At 41.6% G+C, this 19,041-nt stretch overlaps 1 protein-coding gene across 1 annotated transcript in view; it reads left to right on the top strand.

Moving 5' to 3' along the window:
* Nucleotides 1-19,041, top strand: part of atp8b1 (ATPase phospholipid transporting 8B1) — an 86,951-nt gene that overhangs the window by 15,970 nt on the left and 51,940 nt on the right. The window contains exons 9-16 of the mRNA XM_068031017.1: nt 1,288-1,446; nt 1,921-2,009; nt 2,107-2,303; nt 2,846-3,054; nt 6,600-6,643; nt 11,409-11,565; nt 13,720-13,908; nt 17,990-18,102. Of these exons, the coding sequence (XP_067887118.1) occupies nt 1,288-1,446; nt 1,921-2,009; nt 2,107-2,303; nt 2,846-3,054; nt 6,600-6,643; nt 11,409-11,565; nt 13,720-13,908; nt 17,990-18,102 (1,157 nt within the window). The remainder of the gene's footprint in view (nt 1-1,287; nt 1,447-1,920; nt 2,010-2,106; nt 2,304-2,845; nt 3,055-6,599; nt 6,644-11,408; nt 11,566-13,719; nt 13,909-17,989; nt 18,103-19,041) is intronic.

The following is a 19,041-nucleotide window of genomic DNA, read 5'->3' as shown; positions in this document are numbered from 1 at the left end:
TTCAATTAATTGTACAGAAAATGAAATAAAGTGAGAGAAAGATGGGATTAAGAGGAAAGAGACACAGAAAGTGTAAAAAAAAAATTGATTTAAAACAAAAAAAAATCTCCAACAATAAGTTCTTCAGCAATGAGACTCCACACTTTAAAAAGAAAATTTTCACTGCCAGAGAGTTTGTTTGGCAGGAATTAAGACTTCATACCTTTTAAAAGTGCACTTACACCTGAAGGTACCAGCAGAAATTTTTTCTGGCATGTTTAGTGGATAAGTACTAATTTCACAATCTTTTCAGCATCAGAAGAACATGAGAAATAGGAGCAGGAGTAGACCATATGGCCCATCAAGTCTGCTTCGCCATTCAATACGACCATGGCTGATCTTGGGCTTCAATTCCACTTTCCCGCCTGCTTCCCATATCCCTTGATTCCCATATCCCTTGATTCCCTGAGAGACCAAAAATCTGTCTATCCCAGCCTTAAATGTATTCAACGATGGAGCATCTGCAACCCTCTGGGGTAGAGAATTCCAAATGCTCACAACACTTTGAGTAAAGTAATTTCTCCTCATCTCAGTCTTAAATGATCGGCCCCTTATCCTGAGACTCTGCCCCCATGTTTTAGATTCCCCAACCAGCAGAAACAATCTCTCAGCTTCTACCCTTTCCAGCCCCTTCAGAATCTTGTATGTTTCGCGAGATCGCCTCTCATTCTTGTAAACTGCAGAGAATAAATGCCCAATTTACTGAGCATCGATTCAGCCGGTGAGGTAGTGCAGCTTGTGGAACATCAAGGCATGTGTGGACACTGACATTTGCTGTCCAGTTTACTCCATGATAACACTGAGAGCTTCACCATTATTCTTAGTGCAAAATCTGGGCCAATGTGTATGAAACCTTGCCTTCAAAAGTAGCACTCTGATGTAAAGGAATAGTTGCCTGTTGCAAGATGGATTTCTGAGAGAGCCTCTGGAGGCAAAATTTGAAAGCAAATGTTAAACTCAGGCTGCTGATGCCCCATGACATGAGCATTACACTTTTGTTTTGGGTGGGTTGAGAGCCTGCCTTGGTGTTTCTGCATTGTTGACCTCTATTTCCCTTCCCTTTTTATTGAGGGCTAGTTTCGCTCTCAATAAATTACAAACACTCCACCTGAGCAGTTGTGGCTTCATGCATGCACAGTTTAAATTGTGCTGCACATTGTACAAAATTAGTAATTTTAGGGTCTTGCCTTTTTTGGAAGATGTTTAGTACTCTGTTAGCCTAAAGACAAACAACGATGTTTGTTCTAGGTTTAATAGAATGTGAAGAGCCAAACAATCGACTGGACAAATTTATAGGAACCCTATACTGGAGGAACCAGAGTTATGCCCTGGATGTGAACTCAATCCTACTGCGTGGCTGCACAGTCCGCAATACAGACGCGACTCATGGAATCGTAATATTTGCAGGTATTTCACCATGTTTATTTCGGCAATTCTTGGATTAACATGATTTGAGAAGGTACCCCAAGCTGGATTGGTATTTTCCCACTTGTTTAGAGCATGTCTGGATTTTTTTTAACCGTCATAAATATTCTGCAGTTGAGGTTGGGCTATGAGCTTCTGAGAAAATCGATCAGAATGTTTCATAAGTTCCAAAGTGTTTTCCAATGCTCGTTTTTTTTTTTTGGCACATGTAACTACCTTGGATTTTTTTGAAGCCTTAAAATAAATTTGTTTGCTATATATGTATAATTACTGTAGCCCCATTCCTTCCATAGGCCTTGATGTGCAAGGAAAGCACTGATCGTGATATCTGACACTGCAGTTCAGTTTGCTACCTTTTTAGCATTTAGGATGGTAAGGTTGCTGAGATAGAAAACACCATTCGAATAATAGCCTTTGCCAGAATAATAATAAGCCTATTGTACTACTGTCTTGCAGGAGCTGACACCAAAATCATGAGGAATGGTGGAAAAACAAACTTCAAAAGGACCAAAATTGATCAGCTGATGAATTACATAGTTTACTTGGTAAAAGAACCTTATCCTGATGTGCAATTATGCAGCAGCATTTTTTTTTACTTCAGTGAAATGAGAGATTTATATGTGCAATTCTCTTTCTTTCTAGATCTTTCTGTTCCTCATTCTTCTGTCAACTGGCCTTGCTATTGGACACACATTCTGGCAAAGCGAATTTGGCAATTTCACCCAATCCTGGTATCTTGATGATGGGGAGGACGATCCACCTTCATACAGAGGTTTCATTGCCTTCTGGGGTTACATCATTGTTATGAATACACTGGTACCCATTTCACTTTATGTCAGGTAAATGTGTCTTGTTCTGTTTTGTTGAATTTGTGTGCCTGCGTGAAAGGAAAGAATCCCTATAAGGCACATGGTTGAGTGCATGACCTTTCCTTTTTAAAAATTCATTCACAGGATGTGGATGTCACTGGCAAGGCCAACATTTATTGCCCATCCCGAATTGCCTTTAACTGAGTGGCTTGCTAGACCATCTTGGAGACCATTTTCTGGTTATTCTCTTATTTGCACTAACAAATTAACAACAGTTATGTTACTGGCTTAATAATCCAAAGGAGACGGTGTCTCCTTTGCTGTCATTTCTGATTCCATGGAGAGCTATGTTTGAAAAGTCCTCTTTCTGCTAACAACTTGTGGTAAATCAGTGTGTTCGAGAGAAAAGAAAAGGTTGAAACTTAAAATATCACTAAATTTATGAAAAAAGAATGAATGGATTGCATTTGAAGCGATAACATGCAAGTGGCTTCACCTGCTTGCGCTGTCTTCCTGATTTTTTTTTTATAAGTAGACAATTCTCATAACATTCTTTGTAATCTCTCCCTTAGTGTTGAAGTGATTCGCATGGGTCAGAGTTATTTCATAAATTGGGATCTCCAGATGTATTATGCTGAAAAGGATACTCCAGCCAAAGCACGCACAACCACACTGACAGAGCAGCTTGGACAGATAGAGTACATCTTCTCTGATAAGACAGGAACTCTTACGCAGAACATCATGGCATTTAAGAAGTGTAGTATCAATGGCACCAAATATGGTATGTTTCATGCTTTGTGATGTAAAGCTAGATCATAACCTGTTCATCTCTAATACCGCCTGGATACGGTGAGGTTTCTCTGACTGCAGTTTCCAAACCCGCGATCTCTGTTACCTAGTGGAATAAGGACAGTAGATGCATGGGAACACCACCTGCAAGTGTTATCTGAAAAGGAAGAATGTACAGGGCTATGGGGTGAAGGTGGGGGAGTGGCATAAGGTAAATTGCACTTTCGAAGAGCGAGCACAGACAAGACGGACCTAATGGCCTCCTTCTGTGCTGGAACATTTCTGTGAAGTGACACACCAAGCTGACTTGGAAATATATCTCCATTCCTTCATCACTGGATCAAAATCCTGGAACTCCTGACATAACAGCACTGAGGATGTACCTATACCCCACGGACTACAGCGATTTAAGAAGGCGACTCACCACCATCTGAAGGGCAATAGATGCTGGCATTGCCAGCACTGCCCACATCCCATGAATGAATTGAAATATTAAAAAAACAGATTTTACTGCATATCTCACGTGCTAATATTGTGTTTGTCTTGCAGCATTGCTGCAGGAGATGGCCATAATCTGGGTTTAACACTGTGATATAAATGAAGTTGCCTTGAGTTGATTTCTCACCAGGTTCCTAAAGTGAAATCTGAACAATGCATTGTAAGTCCTTTGCGGACTACATTACCCAAATATGTGTCTTTGTGGGCTGCATAGCTGCATATCATGGAGCCTCAAGGGCCATGAGTAATCTTTCAATCTACGTTCTTCCAATTGTATAATGCAATTTATTCACAATGCAATCTGTGGGTTCTGGGATGCTTAGGTAGGCAGTAGAAAAGTAGAAGTATAAATAGAAACTGTTACTAAATGCTGAACCATGGAGGTGTGCACAGGAAAGTACAAATAGAAGCAAGAATGTTAAAAAAATAAAAATAAAAATAAAAATCCAAGATGACTGGTATATTGTTCTAAAAGATGATCCAAGAAATTGAGCCCATGCAGTAATTTGGGTAGCTGTCTTCCCTGACAGTAACTGCAGTTTATGACCGCACTAAATAGAAATTTGGCATTTGATAAGGTGCCACATAAAAGTTTATTACACAAAATAAGAGCTCATGGTGTAGGGAGTAACATATTAGCATGGATAGAGGATTGGTTAGCTAACAGGAAGCAGAGAGTAGGGATAAATTAGTCATTTTTGGGTTGGCAAGCTGTAACTAGTGGAGTTTTTTTTTTATTCATTCGTGGGATGTGGGCATCGTTGGCTATGCCAGCATTTATTGCCTATCCCTAATTGCCCTTGAGAAGGTGGTAGTAAGCTGCCTTTTTGAACTCCTGCAATCCATGTGGGGTAGGGACACCCACAATGCTGTTAGGAAGGGAGTTCCAGGATTTTGACCTAGCGACAGTGAAGGAACAGTGATCTAGTTCCAAGTCAGGATGGTGTGTGGCTTGGAGGGGAATTTGCAGATGGTGGTGTTCCCATGCAACTACTGCCCTTGTCCTTCTAGGTGGTAGATATTGTGTGTTTCGAAGGAGTCTTGATGCGTTGCTGGGTGCCACAGGGATCAGTGCTGGGGCCTCAACTATTTACAATCTATATCAATGGCTTGGATGAAGGGACCGAATGTAAGCTTGCTAAATTTGCGAATGACACTAAGATAGGTAGGAGAGGTAAGTTGTGAAGCAGACATAGTCTGCAAAGGGATAAAGATAGGTTAAATGAGTGGGGAAAAATTTGATAGATTGAGTATAATGTGGGAAAATGTGAATTTGTCCACTTTGGCAGGAAGAATAGAAAAGCAGTATATTATCGAAATAGAGAATGCAGAACTCTGCAGTACAAAGGGATCTGTGTGTCCTGGTACATGCATCACAAAAGGTTAATATGCAAGTACAGCAAGTGATTAAAGGCAAATGGAATTTTGGTGTTTATTGCAAGGGGAATGGAATATAAAAGGGAAGTTTTGCTACATTGGTGATTGGTGAGACCACATCTGAGTGCTGTGTACAGTTTTGGTCTCCTTACTTAAGAAAGGATATAATTGTGCAAGAAGCAGTTCAGAGAAGGTTCACTTGACTGATTTCCTGGGATGAAGGGGTTATCTAACGAGGGAAAGTTGGGCCTGTATCCATTGGAGCTTAGGAGGATGAGAGGAGATTTTATTGAAGCATTTCAGATCCTGAGGGGACTTGACCGGGTGATGCTGAATGGATGTTTTCCTCTCATGGGAGAGACTAGAACCAGGGGACACAGTTTAAAAATTAGGGGTCTCCCATGAAGACGGAGATGAGGAGAAATTGTTCTGAGGGTTGTTGGTCTGAAGAATTCTCTTCCCAGAGAGCATTGGAGGCAGGATCATTGAATATTTAAGGCTGAGTTTGATCAATTCTTCATTGACAAGGAAGTCAAAGGTTATAGCAGATAGACAGGAAAGTGGAGTTGAGGTCACAGTCAGATCAGCCATGATCCTATCAAATGGCGGAGCAGGCTCGAGGGGCCTACTCCTGCTCCTAATTCATATGCACGTATGTATGTAGAGGACTGTGGAGGCTCAGTCATTGAATGTATTGAAGACAGATGTTTTTGGATACTAAGGGAATCCAGGGATATGGGGATAGTGCCAGAAGGTGGAGTTGAGATAGAAGATCAGGTGTGGTCTTATTGAATGGCACAGCAGGTTCAGGAGGCTGAATGGAGTAGTCCTGAACCTATTTCTTGTCGGCAAACCTCAATGCTTTGTTTCCAATTTCTGAATCCAAGTCATTTATGTATACGGTGAACAACAGCACAAAAATCTGCAGGACACCACTTCCCACTTTGTCAATCTGAGAAACATTCCTTTCCCTTCCAACCTTGGTTCTCTGGATTGAAAGATGACTTCAAAGCAATCTGCTGCTTGATCATGACTCAATACACCATGACCTTTACAATGAGTGCATTGTGCTTTATCAAAGACCTTCTGAAAGTCCATGTATACCACATCCATTGCATTGCCTTTGATACTCTTTCAGTTACTACTCTTAAAAAAAAAAAATTCAATAGTGTTGGGTTAAGCATGGCCTTGCTGATTTAAAAAAAAATTATATTCTCTGTCTCCAGATATTTTGTTAGCTGATCTTTTCACGAAGATTCCAGTGTTTTTCCTGCCAGTGAGGTGAAGAGAACTGGGGTGTAGCTCCTTGGTTATTTCAACTTCTCTTTTGAAAGATAGGAATGAAACTTGCTGTCATCTGGCACCAATCCTTTTTTTTTTTAATTGAACTTTTATATTTGGATACCAATGCCTCTGCTTTTGCAAATTGGATGTTCTTGGATCCACTAGCAGAAGAGAGGCTGGAGTCACTGATCGCTCAAAGCAAATGGCCAATAACCATCTGAATATTTCTGCTGTAAGCAGCACAGTCAGTAGCAACGGGTTCTGTAGGACCGTCACAGTGAAGTCCGTGGGTGATGAATGAGTTTAATTACTAATGCATTGTGCAGACTGCCACTGATGGCTCCAGGTTCTCAGTACAATCTTCTGCTTCTTCTACAGGTGAATTACGCAACCGTGCGGGAGACAAGACTGACAAAGTAGAGGTAAACCTAAATGGTTACTTAATTTTAGTATGTCAGTTACGTGAGGGTGAAGTTACTGAAATCGTGCTGCGGATATTTGAAGCATACACAGCTCTGTTGATGTATTCCTCACTGAAGTTGGTTCTCAATTTTTAGGATGGTGTCCAATTATACAAGATATTTCTTTGACCAGAAATTTTCCTCTGATCTTTTTTAATGATTAGTTAATGAGCTCCGGTGAAATTTTAGTCATTTTTTGCAGTGGTAAAGCTGTTTTGAATAGGTTAATAACATCATTTTCAAGATCATGCAGAGGAATTTCTTCCTTGGACATGATCCAATAAGTTGAAAGCAATCCATTCATCTTACCTCTACTTAACAAGTGTAATTTGTTTTAGGATGCACTAATACAAGGGGCTGCTCTGTAAGACTAGGATAAAAATGACATTTGTTTAATTCCTTTGTCACTAAATTCTAGAAAAATTAAGATTGTTCCCCCCCCCCCACCCCCCCCCCCACCCCCCACCATCACCACCCTCTCTGAAGTGTCTATTTTATGTTACAGGTGCTATATAGATGCACCTATAGATGGATTTGTAGACAAGCTGATCATTGCATAATGAGTGTAAGGAAGTGGAGGAGGAACATGACGGGATTAGGCATTAGCCTTGAAATTCTTGCCAGAGAAAGGAAGGATAAAGTGTTGAGTTTTCCTCTTCTCTGTTCCCAGTCCAAGGTGTGTCAAATGGAGTTTACAAAGGATGGGGGATAGAAAATTGGTAGGATGAGCTATGGGTGACCAATCTTGGGTACCTCATGACAGTCAGATTTGGCTCATCAAAGATAAGAGGATTTTGAAATGAAAATTGTAAATAAACAAGCAACCTTATCTAAACATGCTTCCTTCATTAATTTAAATAGCTAAATATTGAATTTTGTGTAAACTAAGGTTCAATACGAGACGTTTATCAGCAGTTGATGGTTATGCTTTCTGGGATCATAACCCTGACTTTCTTTCTTCTGAAGGAGAGACATGCAAAAGAGTGGAGAGGGAATTCCAGAGGTTGGTGAGACAAAGGAAGTGGGTATGCATAAGAGGCCTGAGTTGTAGGAACAGAGTTGTCTGGCTGGGGAATGTTAGAGATAAGGAGACATTACAGCAATAGGAAGGGGCTATGCTATATGGAGGCATTTGAACACTGGGATGTGATTTATAAAGTGAAGAGTTAGTGGTCTGTGAGCCAATGTTTTTTTTTTCATTTTGGGGAATGTTTTTGGTGAAGAACCACTTGGTAAAGGCTTTAATATGTGATCCAACAATCAGACTGAGTTGTATTTTTTCGTTTCCTGAATGTAAATTTGTTAATTAATATCCTTCACACTGATCTTGTTCAGATTTTACACATACTTGGCTTATATCTGATCACAGTCACATTTTCCATTTCAGCATGCATTGTTGGATACAAGTTTTCTTCTGGAGAAGAATGATGGTTCATTATCTCTTGATTTGTAGAAGTCCTTTTGCTTACATGGTTAGAATGAGAGGAGACGACTATTTGGGAGGGGGAAAGTTGGTGAAGGGTGGGTAGAAAGAGTTATGTTTCCTTTGAAAAGCAGATTTTCACTTCAATTTTTCTGCTCATTGGGCATTGGCAGACTTTCCTGTTTTTTCATCAAGGTGGCCTCTCTTTTCCTCCCACAACTTCTGCACTGGCAAACGCTTGGTTTTTGGTGATCTCAATCTCCATCTTAGCTAACCGAGCTCTCTCCTCCATTAACTTCTCTCTCCATATAAACTCTCCTACCCATATTCATGACCACTCCCTGGACCTTGCCATCTCATGTGTTCTCTCTATTGCCATCATTTTGGTCATCTCTGACTAATTACTTTTGCATCTGCCCATGAAATAAACTCTCTCCCCAAGTCACTTACAACTGTACTATCAAATTACCAGCTGTCCAGCCTTTGCCCCTCCTTTTGTTACAATACCTGTGCAGCTTTCAACCTGTTGCAGCACTCCCTCATCAGTACCTTTTGCCGCCTTCTCCTTCTTTGGCCTCCTTGTTTCGAGAGACAATGGGTAAGCGCCTCGAGGTGGTCAGTGGTTTGTGGAGCAAACCACTTTTGCCTATATTCAAGGAAAACCCATACATGACTCATCCTGGTCTTTTTCCTTGGGTATGGCCCCTCATCTTCACTCCCTCAAGTCCAAGAGCACAACTTGAGTGTATCTGGCACACAGATGATTAAGATATTTATTGCCAGATCTGGATGGACCACACCAAACACTTAGGTCTTGTTCCCTGTACTTTCCAGAAGTTGTGAGCAGTTTAAGCAAATGTAATAATGACTGAACTGCTAATCGTAACTTTACACTCTCTCCCCAGCCCCCTCCACAGCCTCTTTAATATGACCAAGGAGATCATGGACTTGATTATCACTAAGTGACACCATCCATTCAGCCACTTCTGCTGAACCCTTGATCTTTTACCTTGCCCACCAAGGCTCCTCCTGCCTTAGCTCTGAACAGATGTTTCTGTCTAGTTTTTCTCTTGTTATTCACTTAAGGCTTGTGGGCATCACAGAGTTACTACAGAATAGAAGGAGGCCATTCAGCTCATCGAATCCATGCTGACTCTCTGTGGAACATCCAGTCAGTCTCAATCTCCTGCTCGAGCCCGAATGCCCTGCCAGTTTATTCCCCACAAGTGCTCATTCAGTTTCTTCTTGAAGTCATTAATTGTCCCCGCTTCTATCATCCTTGTAGACAGTTCCAGGTCATTATCACCTGCTGCATAAAATAGTTTTTCCTCACATCCTACCAGCATCTCTTGCCCTAAACCTTAAATCTGTGTGCCCTAGACCTGTACCATCAGATAATGTGGACAGCTTTTCTTTGTCTACCTTTATCTAAACCCATCATTATCTTGTACCCCTATCAAATCTCCCCTGCTCCAAAAATCCCCCATCCCTAGCAAGGCCAGCTATTGCTACCCTTGAGAAAGTGTTGGTGAGCTGTTCCCCTTAAACCGCTGCAGTACATGTGCTGCAGGCGCATCCATGTTGCTGTTAGGAAGGAAGTTCCAGGATTTTGACACAGTGATGGCGAAGGACTAGTGATATAGTTCCATGTCAGGATGGGGGGGCAGGTGGTATGGGAATCTTGGAGGTGGTGGTGTTCTCATGCACCTGTTACCCTTGTTCTTCGTGTAGAAGTTGAGGGTTTAGGAGATGCTGTCAAAGAAGCCTTTGCGAGTTGCAACAGTGCATCTTGTAGTTGATATGAACTGCAGCCACAGTGTACTGGTGGTGGAGGGAGTGAATGTTGGATGGGGTGCCAATCACATTGGCTGCTTTTTCCTGGATAGTGTTGAGTTTCGTAAGAGTTGTAGGAGAAGCAATTATCCAGGCAAGTGGAGAATACTCCATTACACTCCTTACTTACGCCTTGTAGATGGTGGAAGGTCAGGGATAAGTCACTCTCCAAAAATATCTAGCTTCTGACTTGGTCTTGTAGCCACAGTGGCTACACAATGGCTGGTCCATTTAATTTCTGGACAATGATGACCGTCGAAATGATGTTGGTGGAGGATTTGATGATGGTAATGCCATTGAATGTCAAGGGGACATGTTTAACTCTCTCTTTTATTGGAGATGGTCATTACCTGGCAGTTGAGTGGCACAAATGTTACTTGCTGCTTTAGCCAAGCCTGAATGTTGTACAAGTCTTATTGCATTTGGGCATGGACTGCTTCATGATCTGAGGAGTGTTGAATGAAACTGAGCACTACTCCCATCAGTAAACTTCCCCAATTCTGACCTTATGAGGGCTGGAAGGTCATTGAATCAGCTGAAGATGGTTGGGCCTAGGACTTTGTCTTGAGGAACTCCTGCAGTAATGTTATGGAGCTGAGATGATTGGCTTAATTCAATTTGTGTCCTTGCTCAACTCATGCCCTCTCATGACCATGAAACCCACCGACTGTGACTTGCCCCTGTATCCACTAAAATGCTGACCTCCCAGTTCCCTTCCTGGCCCCCGTGCTAGCTGGCATTATACATGGATCCTTCTCCTTGCCTACTGCTCTCATCTTTCAAAATAGCATCATAACTTGTTTCTTAAAAAAAAAAAACCTCCTTGACTCCTCTGGCCTTGCAAAACTATTGCCCCATCTTCAACTTCCCTTCCCTCGCCGATGTCCTTGAACATGTTGTTTTTCAATCTGTGTCGATCTTTTCCGCAACTCCCTGTTTGATTCTGTCCTATCAGATGTGCACCACTGCCATAGTCTTAATTGATAGTGCACCAGGACACTGAGAATATGTCACTCCTCCTCATCCTCTCAACCCTACCTGCAACCTCTGGCATTGTTGATCACACAATACTTCTCCAAAGTCTCTCCTCTGTTGACCAACTTAATGGGACTTGCCTTGCTTGGTTCCACTCTTGCCAAGCCAGAACATCATCAGTTAATGCCCTTGCATTGTTACCTCTGGAATTCCCCAAGGGTCTAATCTTGGCCCCCTCCTCTCGCACATTGACATGCTGTCCCTTGGTAATGTTAATTGATGACATGGCATCAGGTTCCAAATGATGACACCAAGTTCTAATTCTCCAACGCCCATCAGACTCTTCTGCCATCTCTGTTGTCAGACAGCTTGACTGACCTCCTTCCTTGAGCTGCAATTTCCACCAGTTAATCATTGTGATGACCAAAAATATTTGTTAAATAATCAATAATAAGCTGAAGACAATCTAAAATTCAAGCATCATTTGTTCTGCAGCTTGTGGACTTCAGCTGGAACAGCTATGCTGATGGGAAGTTCAAATTTTATGATCATTACTTGCCTCAACTTATCCAATCAAGAAAAGATCCAGCAGTGGCAGAGTTCTTTAAACTTATTGCAATATGTCACACTGTAATGGTGGAAGATAATAATGGTAAGTTAAGAACAGGGGCATGCCCCATGTTGAACAGTGTTATGAAGTTAAGTTTTGGTACAAATACTTGGAAATGTGTGAGCTACTGAGGGAACAAGCACTGATAGTACCTTTTGATTGCTGTGCCTGATCTTTTCATAAAGAATCCTTTCTTTTCTAGGTTTAACTAATTGTAGCTATTCCTGTTTCATTGTTTTATTGCCATGTTTATGCTGTTGAAAGAAAGATATAACTGGAATTTCACAGTCCAGACTGCCATTAGGGAAGCCATGATTCCATGCTAGCAGGAATAGCTAGCAGAGAGTCGGTCGGAGATGGAGTTAAAATATTGTCAGCCCAATGCTTTGACCCATGGTACCGGAATGTGGCATCCTGCTTGTGGTGGGGGTGATCAGATCACACATTGACCCCTATCGAGCCTCCTTTTCTGTTTACCGTTCCAAAGTGCTTCACATAAAATATATTGCTTTGAAATGCAGTGGATGTGCAAGGTGCAGCATTTTTTAAACAGAAAGAAAGATCTGACCAATAGCCATGACTAATTAAGATGTTGCTTGAGCGAGGAATGTTGGCCAGAACAAGAGGGAAAGGGTTCCTTGCTCTTTCAGTAGTACCGCAGGATCTTAAACATCCACTTCAAGCACCAGAACAGGCAAGTTGGGGCCTTAAGTTTCACGTATCATTCAATAGATGCATGCATGCCAATTGCAAAACTTAGAAAAGCTGGCAAACAATTTCAAAGTAGTGGATAATCTGTACAAATGAAACTACCTTGAATAATAATGTGTGACCGAGGCAATTGCTTCAAGGCAACTGAATGAGGTCAATTTTATTAATTTGACTTTCAGTATTTGTGTTAGTATTTTAGGGTCACATTCAACAATTCAGTTAGCTATCTGTGAAAACCGATACCTAGTGACCTCACTTCTGACATATGGAAAGAAGTAGGCATAATGGAAGTGCAGTGGGCTATGTGCTTGTCATGAGTTTATCAGCAAAATTCTATCAATGGGCTGGAGGGAACCTGAAGACAAGTACATTTTTGCATCAGGGACTTTAGATATTTCTCAAGGCACTGCAAACTCTGACGGTACCAAATGTATTTCCTGGTACGGTTACAGCCCCCTGAAGTGTCTGATTATTTTTTTTCTTGTTTTTTGATTACTTAAAGCATTTTCCAGCAATTTGGTGTTTGCTGTAATTCTGCTACTACATTTTGGGACTAAAGTGATGGGGAGTAGATCATACTAGATTCCCCCAGTGAGCCTGCCAACAACAAAATATCATTTTTGAAAAGGGGCATATTTCATTTGGTTCATTTAGTTCCTCATCCACCTTTACACAAATTTTGCAACTGGATGACGGATCTCCAGACACAATTGAAGATTTGACCTTATAATTCCTAGCTGCCAGCTTCTCATTCGGGAATTATGCAGCACTAGGTTAAAAGCCTTATGAAAATTAATAAATCAACCTCAATGGGGTTCTGAAGATATATTTGTTCTGTGATGTCTCTTAAATTCCTACCTGTTCGTCACAGGATAAAAAAGCATCCTAGGCCTCCAAAGCATCTAATGCATATTCCATAGTAACCAGCAAAACCATGTTGGGAGCTGTTAATACCAGTCGTAACTTCACATTTGTACACAAGCAAATTTAACATAATTCTGGAGTGACTTAGTGGGAAGTCTCAGAGGAAGTACCTCATCTCAGAAAAAGGTGTCACTTATCATGGCTTTCTGATATTAGAAAGCAGGAGAAGTGGACTAGTTACAGAATAATGTTTACTTTTGTAAAATTTATTCCATTTTTAAAATATAAATATAAATTTTTGATCTGAAAACAATAATGCATTTTCTTTAGGCTTCCTCAACACAGTCTAAAATGTTAAAAGGTGTTCAATTCTATCAGGTTGGTGGGTAGAAATACCTCATGGAAGATGAGTTGTCCATCACAGGGAAGAAATTTAGCACTGGGATCTATCTTGATTCAGTCTCCTGTCGGTTATTGGGGCAGTGATGATAACTTTGACAAACCTTGGCTTTCATGGATCTTCATCGGTGAATTGGGAGGGGAATTGATTTTTTTTTTAAACTTGGTGTTGCAAACTTTGTACTGCAGTTGGACCACATTGTCTTTTGCATCTGTGAACAGGGCAAATTGTATATCAAGCAGCCTCTCCAGATGAAGGGGCCCTCGTTACTGCAGCCAGGAATTTGGGGTTTGTCCTTCTTTCACGTACGCAAAATGCCATTACAATAAGTGAACTTGACATAAAAAGGACGTACCAAGTGCTCGCTATGTTGGACTTCGACAGCAACAGAAAACGCATGTCCATCATTGGTAAGTTTAAAAAAAAATTGTCACTTTCAAGGTATAGAACATAGAACAGTACAGCACAGTACAGGCCCTTCGGCCCACGATGTTGTGCCGAACCTTTAACCTACTCTAAGAACAAATTACCTACATACCTTTCATTCTACTATCATCCATGTACCTATCCAAGAGTCGCTTAAATGTCCCTAATGTATCTGCTTCTACTACCACTGCTGGCAGTGCGTTCCACGCACCCACCACTCTCTGTGTAAAGAACCTACCTTTGACATCTCCCTGAAACCTTCCTCCAATCACCTTAAAATTATGCCCCCTGGTGATAGCCCTTTCCACCCTGGGAAAAAGTTTCTGACTATCCACTCTATCTATGCCTCTCATCATCTTGTACCCCTCTATCAAGTCACCTCTCATCCTTCTTCGTTCCAATGAGAAAAGCCCTAGCACCCTCAACCTTTCTTCGTAAGACATGCCCTCCAGTCCAGGCAGCATCCTGGTAAATCTCCTCTGCACCCTCTCTAAAGCTTCCACATCCTTCCTATAATGAGGCGACCAGAACTGAACACAATATTCCAAATGTGGTCTAACCAGGGCTTTATAGAGCTGCAGCATAACCTCGCGGCTCTTAAACTCAATCCCTCTGTTAATGAAAGCCAACACACCATATGTCTTCTTAACAACCCTATCAACTTGGGTGGCATTTTTGAGAGATCTATGGACATGGACCCCAAGATCCCTTTGTTCCTCCACACTACCAAGAATCCTGTCTTTAAGCCTGTATTCTGCATTCAAATTCGACCTTCCAAAATGAATCACTTCACACTTTTCCAGGTTGAACTCCATCTGCCACTTGTCAGCCCAGCTCTGCATCCTGTCAATGTCCCGTTGCAACCTACAACAGCCTTCCACTCCAGCAACCTTCGTGTCATCGGCAAACTTGCTAACCCAGCCTTCCACTTCCTCATCCAAGTCATTTATAAAAATCACAAATAGCAGAGGTCCCAGAACAGATCTCTGCGGAATACCACTGGTCACCGAGCTCCAGGCTGACTAAGAAGGCTGATGAACAGACTACATAAGTAATTTGAAAACTCTGTTCAGCAAAAAACTCTGCTTCAAATTCCATATTCTATCTATTACCAAAACATAGCTTCTATCTCAGCAGCATTACCCACCTTTGCCTGTACCTTACACTACCACCGCTAAAATCCTTATCTATGCCTGCCATTTCTAAACTTGACTTCTTAACACCTTTTTGCCAGCCTCGACAATCCATAAACTAAAATTGTTCAGAATTCCACTGCCAGCATCCTGTGCTAAACTGAGCCTAGTTTATCCATTCTCCTATCTTCATGAATCTTAATTAGCTTCCGGTCCCCAATAGATTGAATTTAAAACTCTTGTAACAGCTACAAATCCCTCCATGGCCTCACTCTATCATAACTCTGCATTATATTCCAGTCAGAATTCCCCTTCAGTACTGATTCTGGCCTCCTGTGCATTTAACTCTGCTCCAATGCAAGTGGTAGAGGCTTCAGCCACCTCTGCACTACTCTCTGAAAGTCCCTTCCCACCCACTGTCTACCTCCCTCCTGGCCTTTTAAAGGCCTTCTCAAAACAGATGTCTTCAACCAAGCTTTTACTATCATCATCTAACTATTTTACAAAGATTTGAGATCCACACCTTTTCTCTCAATGTTTGGGCTATTATTCTACACTGAAAGTGATGCACTTCTAACAGTTTGGTACATCCTGAAGTTGTGAAAGGCATTATATAAATTGTTATTTTCTTTTTCTTTCTGCTGTCTATAAATGCAAGACGCGCAAGAGCAACTAGCGAGAGCCTGAGGTATTGTAACATAGAGCGGCGCAGTGGTTAGCACCGCAGCCTCACAGCTCCAGAGATCCGGGATCGCATCTGGGTACTGCCTGTGCGGAGTTTGCAAGTTCTCCCTGTGACCGCGTGGGTTTTCGCCGGGTGCTCCGGTTTCCTCCCACAGCCAAAGACTTACAGGTGATAGGTAAATTGCCTGTTGTAAATTGCCCCTAGTGTAGGTAGGTGGTAGGGAATATGGGAATACTGTAGGGTCAGTATAAATGGGTGGTTGCTGGGTCGGCACAGACTCGGGCCGAAGGGCCTGTTTCAGTGCTGTATCTCTAACTAAACTAAACATAAAAATCGACTTAAAAGCACATCTTCATTACTGTAGGTATGACTGCGTCAGGAGTGCTATCTATTTTGCCCTAATTTTTTAAAATATTAATTGACCTCCCATGGCATTGGTCATAGGTGCTGGCTAAAAGTTACGCCAGAATAGAATCTAAGAATCGTTACAGCATAGAAGGAGGCCTTTTGGTCCATTGTGTCCATGCCTGCTCTCTGCAAGAGTAACTTAGCTATACAACTCCCCAGCCCTTTCCCTGTAGCACTGAAATTTTTTTTCCCTTCAGGTTCTTATCCAATTTCCTTTTGAAAACCACTATTGAATCTGCCTCAACCACACACTCAGGCTGTGCATTCCAGATCCTAACGACGTGCTGCATTTATTTAAAAAAAAAAGCTTTTCCTCATGCCACCAATGTTTTTTTGCCATTCACCTAAAATCTTTGTCCTCTGGTTCTCGACCCTTCCATCCATGGAAACAGTTTCTCTCTCTCTACTCTGTCTAGACCCCTCATGATTTGGAACACCTTTATCAAATCTTGTCTTGATTTTCTCTCCTCTAAGGAGGACAACACTCGCTTCTCCAATCTATCCTCTTAGCTGAAGACCCTCATTCCCGGAACCATTCTTGTAAATTTTTTCTGCACCTGCTGTAAAGCCTCCACATGCTTCCTAAACTGTGGTGTGCAGAATTGGAGACAATAGCCTGATTGAGGCCGGACCAGTGTTTTATAAAGGTTCATCATAACTTCCTTTCTTTTGTACTCTATACTTCTATTTATAAAGCCTAGGATCCTGTATGCCTTGTCAATCACTTTTTCAAACTGCCCTGCCGCCTTCAACCATTTGTGCAGATAAACTCTCAGGTCTCTTTGTCCCTGTTTCCCCTTTTAGAATTGCACCTTTTATTTTCTATTGCTTTTTCCTTGTTCTTCCTCCCAAAATGTATCACTTCACACTTATTTATTAAATTTCATTTGCCCACGCATCTGCCCATTCCACCAGCCTGTCAATGTCCTCCTGAAGTCAATACCTAAACCGTTCGCTTCCAAGTTCTGTCATCTGCAAATTTTGAATTTGCGCCCTCTGCATCCAAGTATGTCATTAATATGTATCGTGAAAAGTAGCAGTCATGGTACTGAATCCTGGGGAACACAAATATATATCTGCCACCAGTCTGAAAAGCAACTGTTCACCATTACTCTGTTTCCTGGCACTCTGCCAACTTTGTACCATGCTGCCGTTGTCCCTTTTTTTCCCCCATGGACTTCAACTTTGCTGTGGCACTTTACCAAACAATTTTGGGAAGTCCATGTACACCAAATCAACCACATTACCCTCATTAACCCTCTTCGCAAAAAAAAAAATCAAGCTAGTTGATTAACCACGATTTGCCTTTAACAAATCTGCACTGGATTTCTTTAATTAATCCACCCATGCCCAAGTGACTGGTAATTTTGACCAGGATTATCATCTCTAAAAGCTAATATCTCCTCTTTATCAATATTGGAGATTAGTTGGGCAAGTAGGAGTCTAGACTGAGCAGTGGCTTCTGGGGTGTTGCGGGGAGATGGATGGGAAATGGAGCATTTAGGCAGAAACCTCCACGATGGTTAGGGGTGAAGCACCTGTAGGGCAGAGTTAGATTGCAATGGGAAAAGCAGCAGTAGATGGAACCAAGTTAAGCTGGTGGAAAACGGCCAGCAAAAAGATGCATCTGTACGCAAGAGAGAAAATCAAAAATTGGATATTTAGTGCCTACTTCAGATAGGAAACGCAAATAAGCCAAAGGTATATCTGTTCATGTTGAAAAGTTGGTGAATTATGTTCAACTGCTTGATTAACAGCACTATGACTTAAATGCTTTAAGTTTTTGTTTTGCTTAAAGGGGAGTTACAAACTGTTGCCATTATTTTGATATATTTGCAGTGAGAGAGCCAGAGGGTAATATTAAACTCTACTGCAAAGGTGCTGATATGGTGATATATGAGAGGTTACATCCCAACAGCCCAAATCGTGATTCGACTGAAGAAGCTTTAATGGTGAGGAAGAGACTTAAGTTATTTACAAATATTTTCTTTTTGTTGCATGTATTTCTAATCTGTTGATCACGGATATAGCCCTGATTTTTTTCCTCCTATCAATTGTTAATCACCTTGAAGTTCCGAGGCTGCCTAATGAATTTAGAAACAATGGTGATTTTATTTTTATTGTGGTTTAGGATTATTTTGATTATTTCTGCATTGAAGGATTTGAATATAATGTATTTTGCAGCATTACTTTTGGTTTGTAAGTCCACTCTGGTTTAATATCCAACTTGTAGTCGCATGCTGGAGCTGTTGAGATAAAAAGGGGATGACTATGCTAATTACTTCACCCAACAGGGTAATGAACAGCCACTGAGCCTGTTGCTAATGAGAAAATGGACCATGGAGGATTCCATATCTCACTTCCAGTAGACATTCCCACCTGAACTTTGGGAGAACTAACGTCATTTCTGGAGGGCACTGTTCAGACATTGCCATCCCTTCATGGGGGTGGAGTTGTGAATTGGCAGCTCTGTTGACTGATTCCTCCCCTAGTCAAGGGAAGTCATAGACTCAATACAGCACAGAGGAGGCCATTCAGACCTTCGAGTTCATGCTCGGTCTCTGCAGAGCAATTCAGTCAGTCCCATTTCCCCGGTTCTATCCCCATAGTCCTGCAAGTTCATTTCTCTCTAGTGTCTATCCAATTTCCTCTTGAAATCATTGGGCTTGGGCTAATAAGTGGCAAGTAATATTTGTGCCACACAAGTGTCAGGCACCTTCTCAAACAAAAGAGTATCTAACCATCTCCCCTTGATGTTCAATGGCATTACCATCGCTGAATCTCCCACTATCAACATCTTGGGAGTCACCATTGACCAGAAACTGAACTGGGCCAGCCATTTAAATGCTGTAGCTACAAGAGCAGGTCAGAGGCTGGGAATTCTGTGGCAA

Source organism: Heterodontus francisci, chromosome 1 (assembly GCF_036365525.1).
Source record: "Heterodontus francisci isolate sHetFra1 chromosome 1, sHetFra1.hap1, whole genome shotgun sequence".
In the NCBI taxonomy this organism is placed as follows: domain Eukaryota; kingdom Metazoa; phylum Chordata; class Chondrichthyes; order Heterodontiformes; family Heterodontidae; genus Heterodontus; species Heterodontus francisci.
The sequence above is the reverse complement of the archived record's forward strand: the minus strand, read 5'-3'. Positions and strand labels throughout refer to the sequence as shown.